This window comes from Streptopelia decaocto, assembly GCF_964273445.1.
Source record: "Streptopelia decaocto genome assembly, chromosome: 1".
NCBI lineage: Eukaryota > Metazoa > Chordata > Aves > Columbiformes > Columbidae > Streptopelia > Streptopelia decaocto.
In genome coordinates, this window is record NC_138663.1 from 67,736,676 (window position 1) to 67,750,567 (window position 13,892).

Consider the following 13,892-nt stretch of genomic DNA (forward strand, 5'->3'; position numbering starts at 1 on the left):
TGGATTACACATCAACTCCCAGCCCACTCTAGTTGCAAAATACCACTGCTAAGAATTGCAGCAACAAGCTTGTCTAAACTGAAAGGTTTCATTTCCCAGTTGGGAACAATGATCAGTGATTTTGTTGTTGATTACTGTCACTCTGATGAAATAACCTGAGGTGCACTCGTATGGTTTGGTTTTTTTCCACACGCTTTTTCAGAAGAGTACTGCTACACATATCCTAAGTCCCAAAGAAAACCAGCTTCAGCTACATTCAGTACCTGGAATTTCAAGAAGCTTAGTGCCCTGGAAATCAGAGCTAAGACACCGGTTTCTTTCAGGTGCTTTAGCCTGACATAGAGCTGAAAAATATTGCTCTACAGATTCTGTAGTGTCTTTCTGATGGATTGTTCTTGATTCTCACTGGTTGCTGTCTGCCTGCATTCCAGATGAGTGTATTTTTCACACTTATACTTTGTGGTTTTAAATTGCCTTCACATTCTGCTCTCTGATACCAGAGATACTATGTCCCAGTGTTTGAACAGTGATCCTGTTTTCAGTTCATCCACTGAGTTAAGATCGGATATATGAATTCTTTCTTTGCCTCTTTCCTTTCTCATACACACTGTAAGATTGATTCTAAGGTCAAAATACTTAGCTTTTTGCCATGCCTAACACAGTGGAGACTCAGACTGATCTCTAGTGAACAAAGTAATTTATTCTTATTTCTTTACATTATATATAATCATGTTCTTTACAATGCAGCTATCCTATTTGGGAGAAATTCAACAGCTCCTAAATTGCACAAGATACTTATGATATTTATGGTAGTGGTAAATTCCTGGTAGTTTGAGCCAAGTTTGTGTGTAGCCACTTGCTCTCACTGTGCGTTCTTCAATCTAGAACAGACCTGATTTTGAGTAATTCTTTTTGAAGAAACAATCTTAATGTGCTTGCAGTGTGCCAAAGGCGGTGATGCATTTTCTGGTGAACCACGTGAAAGACACTCTTCAGAGTGAGCTGGTGGGCCAGCTGTATAAATCCTTGTTGTTGGATGACCTTCTGACGGAATCTGAGGACATGGCACAGCGCAGAAAAGAGGCAGCTGACATGCTAAAGGTATTAAAAAGATCAGGAACTCATGGGAGTAATTAATGAAATTGAAACCATATAAATGTGAGATTTTTTGAAGACTTGCCTTTTTGTTTTGTTTTGCTGGTTTTTAAGAGTATGCCAGTGTATTACTTTTCTCTGCTAGAGGAATTTAAAGCAATATGTGACCAGAAAGGATTATGTATATTGACTAGTTGGGAAGAAGTGACCTAAACTATATTTCAGGCGTAAAGCAGAAGTTGTAATCTGGTGTTATTTTCAATTATACATTTAGTTTTAGTGATTTGCTTTTGTTTAACTTCGTGTTCAGCAGTTCAGTTTAGCATCAGAATGCTAAAAGTGATATAAAATAGGTGCAGTTTCCCTTTTATTTTGAGGAAGATTTAAAGCATTAAAACTGTGGTGAAAAAGTTTGCCTCCCTTGAGAATTTCTTTATAAATACAAAATATTAAGACAATCATAGGTGTTATTTGGAACACTGAGTATGTAAAAGTTGCTCAAAATTATGACAGTGAGGTCTTTTTGCTTCTAACCGGGAGTTCAGTTTTCAATTAATTAATGTCTCTAGAGAAATGATTTAATGACACCTATGCTAAGTTTTACTATTACCTTTTGCTTTGTAGTATTTTCTACTTGCATAATCATTTGCAGATGGAAGGGTTCAGGGTTGTCAATCAATGTCATTGCAGGTTGTTAACACTCATAATTAAAATTATTAGCCTTAGCTTCCTTTTTAACATCACATTTACTATACTGCTGCTGTCATCTCTGAGAAATCTCTTCAGAAAAACTCAATAACTCTGGCCTTTCTGTCTTTACGTGCGCAGGCCCTTCAGCGAGCCAGTCAGATCATTGCAGAGATTCGTGAGACGCATCTTTGGTGAAGACTGTACCAGCCACACTATTTATATGCATCGGAGGTTACCTTGACTTGAAAATTGCTAGGCATGGTATACGGAGTAGAATTTTTATTTATGAACTCTTATCTGTGTACGGCAACTGTGTAAATCTGCTCATGTAAAGACAGTTGGTTTGATTTGCAAACAGAAAAAAATATGCTGTATTTTGCAAAATAAGTTGTATTTAATCCACATAATATATGGCTCTAAATGTTTCCTTACCATCTTCTGGTGCAAATTAAAGCAGACCAAGTCTACTGTTTCTGTGACAGTCTCACTTGAATGTGGGGGAAAAAAAACATTAAAGTTCCAGTGCCTGACTTGCTAAACAGGTTGCCTGTGGTTAAGATGGACGGTGTAGTCTTGTGGCATAGTTTTAAGCTGCTTTACAATAGAAGTTTAAATACTGTGAAGAGAAGAGAGCACCGAGTATTTTCTTTCATGAATATATTGCATGCACTATGACAGATGGAGGTATCAATTTTATAGCACAGTAGAGATGTCTACCGTATTACTACGTATGTGTGTCCCCTTTTTTTTCCCCCAAATGTTAAAACTGCAGACAAAACTTCAAACTTCATTGAACGGAGTATCATGTAGGAAGAATTAGCCTGGAGCTTGCGAACAATAACAGCCTACTGAAAAGTTGGGTGCAAAGTTATTAATGTGCACTGGAGCTTGTGTATAAACATTGGGGATTATAATCAGGTACAAGAACACCTTCCCCTTCCTCCCCCCTGGGACCAAGCCCCTGGACCATCCGACAGTAAATTTGTTCTGGCAGAACAGAAAAATAAAAACAGATTTCAAAACTGTTATGGGATAATAAGTGTTTCTTTTAAAAACAGATTAAATTGGCCAGGGAGAAGGGGATCCCCACAACTTCTTGCAAATGTTGGAATGTATGACAGTATGAAAGACAGTCCGTGGGATTGGAATATTTATACCAGAGATTACAGTTACTTTTGAGGAAATTTTACTGTGCTGTAAGTAGCTTTTTACTTTCCTTTTTCTTTCTTTTTTTTTTTTTTTTTTGAGGACAATCCTAAAATTAGGGAATTGTGGGTTGGAAATTATGTTGATGAGTTACTTCTGATTATAATTCATACAGATAAATATTGATTATACTGGCCTTTAAAAAGTAAACATTTAAATTTTTATGAATTTAAATTTATTTAAACTCTAGCCAGTGCACTTGCATGTACTTTTCAAGCAGATTCACTTTTTTTGTATAAAGTAAAAATGTTTACTATGGTGTTGCTCAAATTTTATATCTCACACAACTTGCATGAAAAATAGGACACTGCTGTTAACATCCGTGGCTTGCTTTTACAACATTGGGCCAATATAGTGAAGTTTTTATTACGATATTCAGTTCTTTCCCCACTTCATCAGTTAACAGAAATGGAATTCTTTTTGTAAGCTGCTGAGGACTGAAAATTTTAAAACCTCAGTTTACAAGAAGGTCTGTTTAAAAAATTATTTTTCTCATGGTAATCTTCAGTTTGGCACCAATGTAAGCACAAGAAGTTAAGTCTGACATGCAACTTTTGAATACTTCTATGCATGATCTGAAATAATTCCTGCAGAACACAAATATATTCTGTGGTTTTAAACAGCCTAGAATGTCCTGATGTATGCATTACATGTGATGAATACAAAGGAAGTAATTTTAACTTCTTGTGTTGTATCCAGGGATGGTAGTTCTCAGAATTAACAAATGTGTGACTGTAGTGAATTTCAAGTGCAAGCCACTTTTCAAATCAGTTTTGGTGAACAGTGGAAGCTTTTAATAGTTTTGTCAAAGTCATTACATTTCTGGTTGGAATTCACTTGACACCTCTCTCCCCGTTGCTTTCGACATCTAAGAAGTCTGTTTTGAACAGGGGAGAGCCGTCCATAAGTGAACTGCTACCTAAGCTTTAACTCCCAAAGTTCAGTCAACAGTCTCTTGTGAAGAAATACTCTGACTTGTAAAGTTCTGAAATGCTGCATAAAGCAAATGAATTCCATTTATTTAAGAAATTCCTGCAAGTGATAACTGGCTCTGTAAAGTCATGTGACATTTCCACAGTGTTAATTTGTTTTTTTGAAATGTTATGACTCTTCTTTTTAAGTTTCATAGAAATTTTCACTTTGGTAATGTTTGAGTGCCAAGAAATGAACTGGATTTGTAATCCTTAATGCAAGTCTTTAAAAATCCATGCTGTAACAATCCTGTTATTTAATAAACAGATAATACACAAAATTATTTATTCCAGAAATAAAGTTTTGAACTGACTTGTGGTTCAGGTGGCAGGATTACATGCTCTTACAAGTTAACAGTCCAACTACGTACATTTGTACAGCCTTATGTATGTTTGCACTTGCCCTCACGCAATTCTACGTTGTTAGTTCTCGTATAGTTGCATATGTAATAGTGTGGACAGGCTGCTAGTGGCTGTGAATGGTTTCTAAGCAATCTGTTGTCTAGAATTGAACTATACTTAAAATGCTATTGTTACTGCCACCTTTAACATAAATAATGGTGAAACTGGGGGAAAAAGCCAGAGGAAGGCAGCAGCTGAAAAATTCCCAATTAGACTGATTGTTTACAAATGTCTTCTAGTTCACTTTATTTAATTTAAACTAGAAGTACTTTTGCCATCAATGCACAGATTTCAGCTAACTTAAATAACTTGCTATCCAGTGAAACACAATCATGGGGGACAATAACCACTGTAGCCAAGTTTAGAATAGTACATGTTTGACATTAATACCTGACCTATGTGTGGTACTACTGTAAATAAAACGCAGTATACCTATGTGAACAGAGTTTGTCAAATTACTTGGGTTTTTTAGTAGTCAGTTACAAATTTCACTTAGTGGAATAGATGGGTAAGGGGGGTTGTCTGTGCGCTTCAAACTGTATTCTGAAGTAATTGAAGTAAAACTGGCCTTTACCTTGTGCTTTATGGAGGATTGACTTTGAAAGATGACAGACTGAGTGTTGCAAGCTCAGGTCCCTGCCCTATGGAATACAGCAAAGGAAACAACTTGCTAGTCTGTTGTGCCCTTCTTGGTCACTTGAATTGAATTCTCTTTGTTTTTTTTTTTTTTCCACAGTTCAATCCTTTAGCTAAAAGAGTGATTGCTAGCTAGTATTTTCTGTAGATAGTGAAGATCTCAAATGCATATGCTTTTTAATGTGTTGCCAGTTAAACTCTATGCTAGGTGACAGCTAGATGATTAATACTTCAAAGATTAAGATAAAAACACAGTAGACCACCTGCATATGGATTTATGCCCAGTGACTGTTTCAACTAGTGATGGTGCTTTCAGGTTCCGACACCTCCCTTTTACTTGACTTGCTGCACACCTGTTCAACCTTTAGCTCTTCCTTGCTAGCTGCTACAATGTTACATTTACGTCTTCTAGTTTTTGCTGTCCCCTAGATGCTCTACAAATGTTGTTTGTTTGTTTGTTTCTGTTTATAGCTGGCCCAAATAACTTATTTTTACACTTCCAAATCACACACTTGTAAACATGATTAATACTTGAATATTTTTTGAACAAGCCATGTCTCTGATTACCTGACCATACCTGTATTGAGGTACATGAGAAATAAGATCAAGCTAAGAAAGAATACTCTTTTTTTTTTTTTTTTTAAATTATTTTTTATTTTCAGTCATCCTTGATTCTTTGTCTAAGTGTTCAAATGCTCTATTGTGATACCCAATACAGTCAAGAAAAGTTGTGGTTGTGTCCATCTGTTTCTTTGGAAAGAGTCAGGAATGGATTTAGATTACTAGGAGTTGGTCAAAAGGAAGCATGGACTGAATTTCTTGGAGTTAATGGATCTTACTAAAAACCTTGTATGCAAAGAATTTCATTCCCTTTTTTATTTTGTATTGTAAAAAAAATAAAGCCCTTTTAATACCTCATCAAAGTGGGTACTAATGCTTTTAAACAAAGCTGAAATGTGTGGATATATGCGTATCTGCACCATTTGGAGATGAAGGAAAAAAGGCAGGAGACAATCAGAAACGAAACTCACTCCTAGTTTATTTCCTGCAACCAGAAAGTACCTGTCAATTTTGATCTGTTGCGTCTCTCTGGAGGTTAACATGGGTGTGCACCCGTGTAGTTTGTTCCCAGGTGCATGTTTCTGTATTGCGATAGTGCTGCTGCCATTTAAGAAACAATGCAGCTATATTAAGTGGATGAAAACTTTCCCTTCCTTCTACCTTTTTCCCATCAAAGTTGTGATTTTTTTTTTTTTTCTTCCATATGGTTTTCTAGGATAGTGCTGATCATCACTGCAGTTTAAAGCAAAGTAACAAGCAACACAAACTGGTCCTGAGAGCTAACAGGATCTGTAGACCTTTTTTTTTAAGGTAGGAATGACTCAACTACTTTTTTTTCATCATAGAGACTGGGATAGAGAGATCTTATTATCAGGCAGATAAGTGGGATCTAGAAGCAGAAATTAATATTAATAACTCCATGTGCTACCATGTTACAGTTTAATAATTTGAAGAAGCTATGATGTATAAGCAGTAAGCTATAATTTATTACTGTTGAAATCTTGATTGACGGGGCAAATACAGCAAACATCAAGTAAAGAAAATAAACACCCCCCCCCACCAATTGACATTTTTTACCATTTCCCCATTCTTTTCATAGGCTGGGTGGTTTAAAACCAGCTGAATTACCATTACTTGAGATTACTTCTTAGTCTAACAACAAAGAAAGGTTGATGAGTTACGATGTTCAGGCCTCTCCCCTTGTGGCTGGAAAACTGTATTGTGTAGGAGCTTCTTGCACTAGGAAATTATTTGCCTTGACCTAAGAGCGAGGATTACCATAAGCCTTGAAAACAACACTGGAACCAAGGCCCAAAGTGACTACACTGGGGCAGGGAGGGTCCCTTAATAACAAAGTTATGAGCCAGCCAAGTCTGCTGCTGTATTTTAAGTCAACTAACCAGTTCTAAGTAATTAAAATAAGAGCTTGTACTACAAATAATTTTGGTAAACGCATGTAGGTTTTGTTGTTTAGGTGACCTGGCTGTAAGTACTCTGGCACCAATAGCACCTAAGCAACCCAATCCCAAACGCTACCATGGGAAGGGACTTTAGCAAGGTGTTTTACTTCATGCTTATTGGTATCCAGGTGTGTAAGGGGCTGTAGTAGTTACAAAAAGGGGCTGTGGTGTTTTGGAGCAATAATGCAACACTATCTTTAAATGTAGATGTTGCTATTCTAACAGCTCTAGAAGTACACTCCTAACTTTTGTGTTGTCTTCATAAGAAAGTGAGAAAGCTGTGATCCCAAATGTTGGCTGGGCAGTAGGATCATTTTCTGCTCTTTCAGGAAGAAATGCAGCTTTTGCATGTTGCCCTGTCTGAAGGACCTGATGATTTTAATTGCTAAAGCACTACAGTGTCACCCACGTTCTAAAAGTCACACAATGCATGCAGAAAGCATAAAGGGATTATTTGGGCTGATTTAAGGTTTGAAAGGCTCTATTTTCTCTCACATTTATTCTCTTACATTTCAAAAAGTGAATTCGTTAGGCTGGAAAGCTTTTTGGGGCTTGCCCCCATGTATAACCAATAATAAGCTTACATATCAGGGCTTAATAATTCTATTCATTTATTGTGAATCTTCTGGTGCCTCCTCCAAAGCAAACCTGTTCAGGAAAAAAAATGTTCATCATAGCCTGCTTGTCCTCACACATTCTGCAGGTTTCTTTTGTTAGGATGAAGTCAAACTGGACAGCAGCAGTAAGAAGTACTGGTTTCCAGTATGCTTTTGCTCATGTTACTGTGGATTATGCTGTAGACATCTGGCCACTGTTCTTTTCCTACAACACAGCGGGTTGTTGAAGGACAGGAAGAGCATCTCCATCTTTGGACTCTGAAATTCATCTTTTCATCTTCTTGTACACATCCTCTTATGAATAGGGTTTTGAATAAGGCAGAGGATCTAAAAATCTCTTCAGTGGTATAACTTAGTTGCCTTTATTTGAAATCTGTTGGTGCATTTTGAAAATGAAACTATGGTATTGTGCAGTCTGTGAGCTGCACAGTAATGCACAGTATAGAAACATCTTCAAGCAACAGACTCAAAAAGATACATGATGTTAGGGAGACGTTCTGTTGTCACAACTGCAACCATTTTATGATGTAGTAATTTTTCTTTCCAATCCTAAGCAGTGATACTCCATTCTTGAGAATATGTTGTCCAAGAATAAGAACAGTCTCAGGATCAGTTACTCGAATCCCATTTATTGAAACTCCACCATTTGTAATTTTCTGGTACCTTAAAAAAACAAAAACAACCCTGGTCATTGCAAGAAGAAACTATTTTTTGCTGTTAAAGGTTCAGTTAGGAGTTTTTTTGTTGGATCTATAAATGAATAAATTTTAATTCTCTTGCACTTTCAGTCCAGGTCAAGAGTGACTGAAATCAACCTTAGCCTCTACCACTCCCATTCTTTATGAGAGGTATAAGGAAACATAGGCTGTTGTTTTAAGTCTGTCCCTTCATCAGGTGTAGCTAAGGTACACAACATTGCATAATCCTACACTTTCACTTCAAAATTGAATGAGGCCACCTGCCCCCTTATTGTGTAATGCTAGAATGTAGATCATTACCCTCTTTCCACTTGATTTGGCTGGCCTCTTCCTGTAAATTCTGAAAGCAGACCACTACAGCCTGTTTATATGAGGTATTACCAAAGAGCACAGGTGATAACATACCCACTGGGTCCATCTGGAATGGCATTTGCTTTGCGACACAAGTCAAGAACATTCATTCCCGGTTCAAGCAGCAATTCAGCTGAAGAGGCTTGTTTGAAAAGTTCCTGTAGCTCTTGGTCAGACATAGCTTCCAATGCCTCCATGCTGCTGTAATAAAGGGCCTTAGTACACCTGTGAGAACAAAGATAATTCAAAACACAGTGCTAGCCTCATCTTTGCACAAAGTACTACCCAACTACTCACATTCCCCTCCCCAACTTTTCTGATGGTCCACAGTAACAGAAGTAACTAAAGTACAGCCCAATTTATTTTCATCATAACCCACTGCACTGCATTTTTTTTATATTGTTGCTGTATTTTAAGCCTACAGAATTACTACATTTTTCTTTTACAGCTGAGCAACAACTAACTACAGGAAAACAGTCCCTGAAAAGGCTATAGATAAATAACATTCAATAAATCTGAAAGAAAAGTGCTCGACAAGTCAAGACTTCACCTCTTAGCGGACTCTAGCCCCTCTCTGCCATGAACAAGCTTGGTCACTTCTGCAGCAAGTCGTTTCTGAGGACCCCATTTTTCAGCTTCTTTTGCATGCATTTCCATAATGTGGTCAATCTCCTCAAGAGGAAGGAAGGTGAAGAGTTTCAGGTATCTACAAACAAGGAAAAAAATATTTTTGTCTATACAGGCATTATTACAGATTTTCTGCCTTTCCCATCCAAGCATCATTAATTACACTAAAATTTTTCTTAATTTAAGAAATCCATATTCTGTGCTTTCAAACAACTCTTTGGTTTTGCCCACATGCTTAAGCTTACCCGGATAACTCACATTTTATTTATGTCTTCAGACATCAGATAGTGTCAAATGCTTTTATAAAGCTTGTCTTTCAATTAACAACTTGGTTTTTCTCTGCTTTACAGTATTTCTTGCAATTGTGTCAACTAACAAGGTTTTATATTCATAGTAGCTGCACAATATGCTAATGCAAAATACCCTTGCCATTCTGTGGTGATCGTGGGACAGAAGCATGCCATGTATTGACAGCATCTCAACAGGAAGCTTTTTTAGGATAATCAAGAATTTAAAGGTGTGTACCTAAGCAGAATCCCATTTTAATGGGCTTATAGTATTAGGAAGTGCATTTTATTAAGAAAAGTACTCTTACAGTCTGAACGCGTGAAACATTTTAATGTTAAGTACCCACATACCCTTTTTATCAACCTGAAAAGTGTGGATGCAGAACCTAAATTTGAAATATCAGGGCATAAACCTTTAAGACAGATAACTGAGTTAATGAGACAGGTCACAATGTGAAAGGGAAGAACCTGTCTGAGATTTATGAGGACTCAGATTTGACAGTGATATTAACACTTAAAGAAAAGCAGATTTAAAAGACAACATATAGTAACTTACTAAAATTAATGTAATACCCTGAATAAAGCTATTGGTTATTTATTTTCAGCCATGTCACTGGCACACCAGCAAGGAGGCCAGCCATCATGAAGGCAACCTGTCAAATGGTATTTCTTGTATTTTTGCTACCATTTCCTGTTGTCGTTATATGAATATTTTTTTACACTAGTCAGTAAGAATACGAATTATGGGTGGTTGATGCAGATTCAGAGATAGCACAATGAATCCAAGACCACATTTTGCTCATTGGAATTGTTCTACCCTAAGTAACGCTTATTCAGAATTTTGTCTATGTGCTACAGCTTTAAGTAGTAACTGGACAGTGTAACTGTCCCCTAGGCATGTTTGTATGTAGACCAGTGGTCTCCAGAGTGGGGTGCCAGCACCCCAGGAGGTACACAAGATGATATACTGGGGTGCAAGAGGAAAATTTTAGAACTTCAGTAGTACATTTATATAATCTATAAAAAAATATACATGTATTGGGAGCGTATGCTTAAATTTTTTTTCACTGATAGAGGCGCATGATCAAAACAACTTAGTGAACACTAATCTAGACAGTTAATACAATCATAATTAGGAATTTCTTGGCTTTTTCCTAGCAAGGCATAATTTCAAGTTGCTTAGGGATATGCAGTTTTTAATGTGATGCAGTTCCTGAACTTTATGTGTTTGTTTATAACCAGTTAAGTAGCTTCCTGCAATTAGAATGTGGTGTTTCTGGATACCTCGTACTAGGTAAAAACTTGTAGTAATTGTTATCTATTAAACCGCAGTTGCTTATTACTCAGCAGGAGATTTCCTTTGATACTGTGATGTTATGGTACTGAAACTAATGTACCTCAGAAGAAAAAGCCTCCCCACTGGTAAAACAAAATGCATTGTGCTTTACTTGTTTGTTCATCCATATAGTAATTTGGTGACACATATGCCAATATATGGAGACACTGTATACTTATACTCTATACTTATGAACCAGTCATGCCTGTTTATTTAAGGAATGTACAGTTATATGAACATATACCTCTACAAGGAACTCAGATTGCACGTATCTCCACAAAACAGTTACAGCCAACAGTGAGGATCAGGTTTTATAAACAACGAAAAGCTACTTACTTTTCAACCACGTTATCTTGTTGTCTGACAAAAAACTGATATAGCTCAAATGGAGAGGTCTTCTCTCTGTTTAGCCAAACTGCATTGCCAGCAGTCTTTCCCAGTTTATCTCCAGTAGTACTGGTAATAAGAGGTACAGTAATTCCAAACACATCTGTTCCTGTCATCCTGAGAAAATGAAGAGTCACTGCATGTTAAAAAGAAAAAAAATCACATCTTGGTAAAGTTGACTAAAATATAAGCATTCTATAAGATTCTGTCCTTGATATAAAGCATTTAAGTAAGACAGGGGGAAGAGGGCAAAAGATGCAAGAACACTTTTATGAAGAGTGCTTTAAGAAAATAAAAAATGGAAACTTGAACTTAAAAATCTAAGTACTTTAAGTAGTTTCATGAGCAACAGCACTAGCAAGTTCAAGTGTTCTGTGTGTTTTGTCATCTGCTCTGAGCACTAACTGAAGCTACTTGTGTGGTTTTGACACTTGTAAGGCTTTTCTTCTGTTCAGTTGCCCTAATGGCTTGTAATAGCCAAGCACGTACTGAAATAGAAGCATTGCCACGTACTCACTGATTTTCTTGTATACTTCTGTGAATTTTGTAAGACTCACACCAAATCTGGTGGATAAGCAAAAGCTCATCATCAGGTTTCATTTTATTTCCAAGAGAAGAAATGCAGCCATCCATACCAACATACCACAACTGCCTCTACTTTGGTGTTTACACCATCATGCCTTTGCCAGCAGAAGAATTGTCTTGATTTTCTCCCGTTTTGGGATATCTGATTTTGGTTATTTGGCAAACACGTTCACTAAAACAAAAACCCATATCTTTTGTTAAAAATTCATTAATATTTCAAGAAAAAGACTTAAAACCATGGCCAAAATGTATGTACATGACAGGTTCATGTTCAGGACAATTACTTCGTAAAATCATATAATCGTTTTGGTTGGAAAAGACCTTTATGATCATCAAGTCCAACCGTTAACCTAACACTGTCAAGTCCACCTCTAAACCATGTCCCAAGAACCTCATCTTTACATCTTCTGAACACCTCCAGGGATGGTGACTCCACCACTTCCCTGGGCAGCCTATTCCGATGTCTGACAACACTTTTGGTGAGAAGTTTTTCCTAATATCCAACCTGAACCTCCCCTGGCGCAACCTGAGGCCATTTCCTCTCGTCCTATCACTTGCTACTTGGGAGAAGAGACCAACTCCCTCCATGCTACAACCTCCTTTCAGGTAGTTGCAGACAGCGATAAGGTCTCCCCTCAGCCTCCTTTTCTCCAGGCTAAACAGCCCCAGTTCCCTCAGCTGCTCCTAAGCAGATTTGTTCTCTAAACCTTTCACCAGCCTCGTTGCCCTTCTCTGAATTCCCAGCACCTCAATTTCTTGTACCAAAGGGCCCAAAACTGAACACATGCTTTGAGGCCTCACCAGTGCTGAGTACAGGGGAACGATCACTGCCCTAGTCCTGCTGGCCACACTTTTCCTGATACAAGCCAGGATGCTGTTCGCCTTCTTGGCCACCTGGGCACACTGCCCAGTGCCAACTCCCCCAGGTGCGACTGCTACTCCTGGCACATCAAATGTCACATGAAGCGGCACAGAGCTGGGACACGCCCCCGCCCCTGGAACAGACTCCCCGTACCCGCCATCTGCCCCACTCGGCCCCGCCGTACTTGGTGACGAGCTCGTAGCCGGACATGATGTTGCCCATCTGGTCGGCGCCCCCCACCTGGACGCGGCAGCCGTGCTGCTGGTGGAGGTGGAGGAAATCGTAGGCCTGCAGCGCCGGGTAGAGGAACTCGGCCAGGCTCATGCCCTCGGCGCTGCGCAGCCGCGCCTGGCAGCTCTGCCGGCTCAGCAGCGTGCCCATGCGGAGCCGCCCGCCGGCCCCGCCGAGGAAGTCGAGCAGCTGCTGCCGGCCCAGCCAGCCGGAGTTGTCCAGCAGCACCGCCTGCCCCAGCCGCTCGCCGCCCGCCCCCCAGAACAGCTCCCGGTGGTTCTCGAACAGCCGCTCCAGGCCGGCCCGCAGCCCCCGCGCCTGCACCCGCACCCGCTCCGCCGCCAGCGGTTCCCGCGCCCGCTCCCGGCCACTGGGGTCCCCCAGCCGCGCCGTGGCGCCGCCCACCACGGCGATAACGTTGTGGCCGGCGCGTTGGAAGTGCAGGAGCGCCATGATGGGCAGCAGGTGCCCGACGTGAAGCGAGTCGGCCGTGGGGTCGAAGCCGCAGTAGGCGGTGAGGGGCGGGCGGCCCGGCGCCAGCAGCTCCAGCAGCTGCTCCTCCGCGATCTGTGCCGGGAACACCTCCTGGAAGAGGCCGCGCTCGCACTGCGCCGCCAGCAGCCCCGTGGCGCCCCGGGCCCGCCGCGGCTGTTCGTGTGCTCGCCGCCGGAGCGAGAGCGGCGGCGGGACCCGGTGCGGGCCGCCCCACAGCCGCGCTGCCCGGCCGCACCGCCGGCCTAGCGTGGGCGCCGCCATCTTGCCCGAGGGACGCTGGGAACGGGGCGGGGCCGCAGGGCGGTGGCGGCGGGCGGGCCGGGGCGGGGCCGCCGGGGCCTTCGCTTCTCCCCACAGCGGTGTGTGCGGGCCGGGCGGGGTTGCGGCGCCTGCCG

The 13,892-nt window shown here is 40.4% G+C and overlaps 2 protein-coding genes across 5 annotated transcripts in view; one reads left to right on the forward strand and one right to left on the reverse strand.

Moving 5' to 3' along the window:
- The window catches only part of DNM1L (dynamin 1 like), a 35,550-nt gene extending 33,298 nt beyond the window's left edge, over positions 1-2,252 (forward strand). For all 4 annotated transcript variants that reach the window (XM_082073666.1, XM_082073668.1, XM_082073667.1 and 1 more), the window contains 2 exons: positions 942-1,101; positions 1,924-2,252. In XM_082073666.1, the coding sequence (XP_081929792.1) occupies positions 942-1,101; positions 1,924-1,980 (217 nt within the window). In that variant the 3' untranslated portion in view covers positions 1,981-2,252. The remainder of the gene's footprint in view (positions 1-941; positions 1,102-1,923) is intronic.
- Positions 2,253-6,527: 4,275 nt separating this feature from the next.
- YARS2 (tyrosyl-tRNA synthetase 2) lies at positions 6,528-13,771 on the reverse strand. Its single transcript, XM_082073701.1, has 5 exons — positions 12,956-13,771; positions 11,274-11,441; positions 9,238-9,393; positions 8,742-8,912; positions 6,528-8,301 (listed from the first exon to the last, which is right to left on the reverse strand). Exons 1-5 carry the CDS (start codon positions 13,756-13,758, stop codon positions 8,142-8,144), a joined length of 1,458 nt encoding a protein of 485 aa, XP_081929827.1. The 5' UTR covers positions 13,759-13,771; the 3' UTR covers positions 6,528-8,141.
- Between the last annotated feature and the right edge of the window lie 121 nt (positions 13,772-13,892).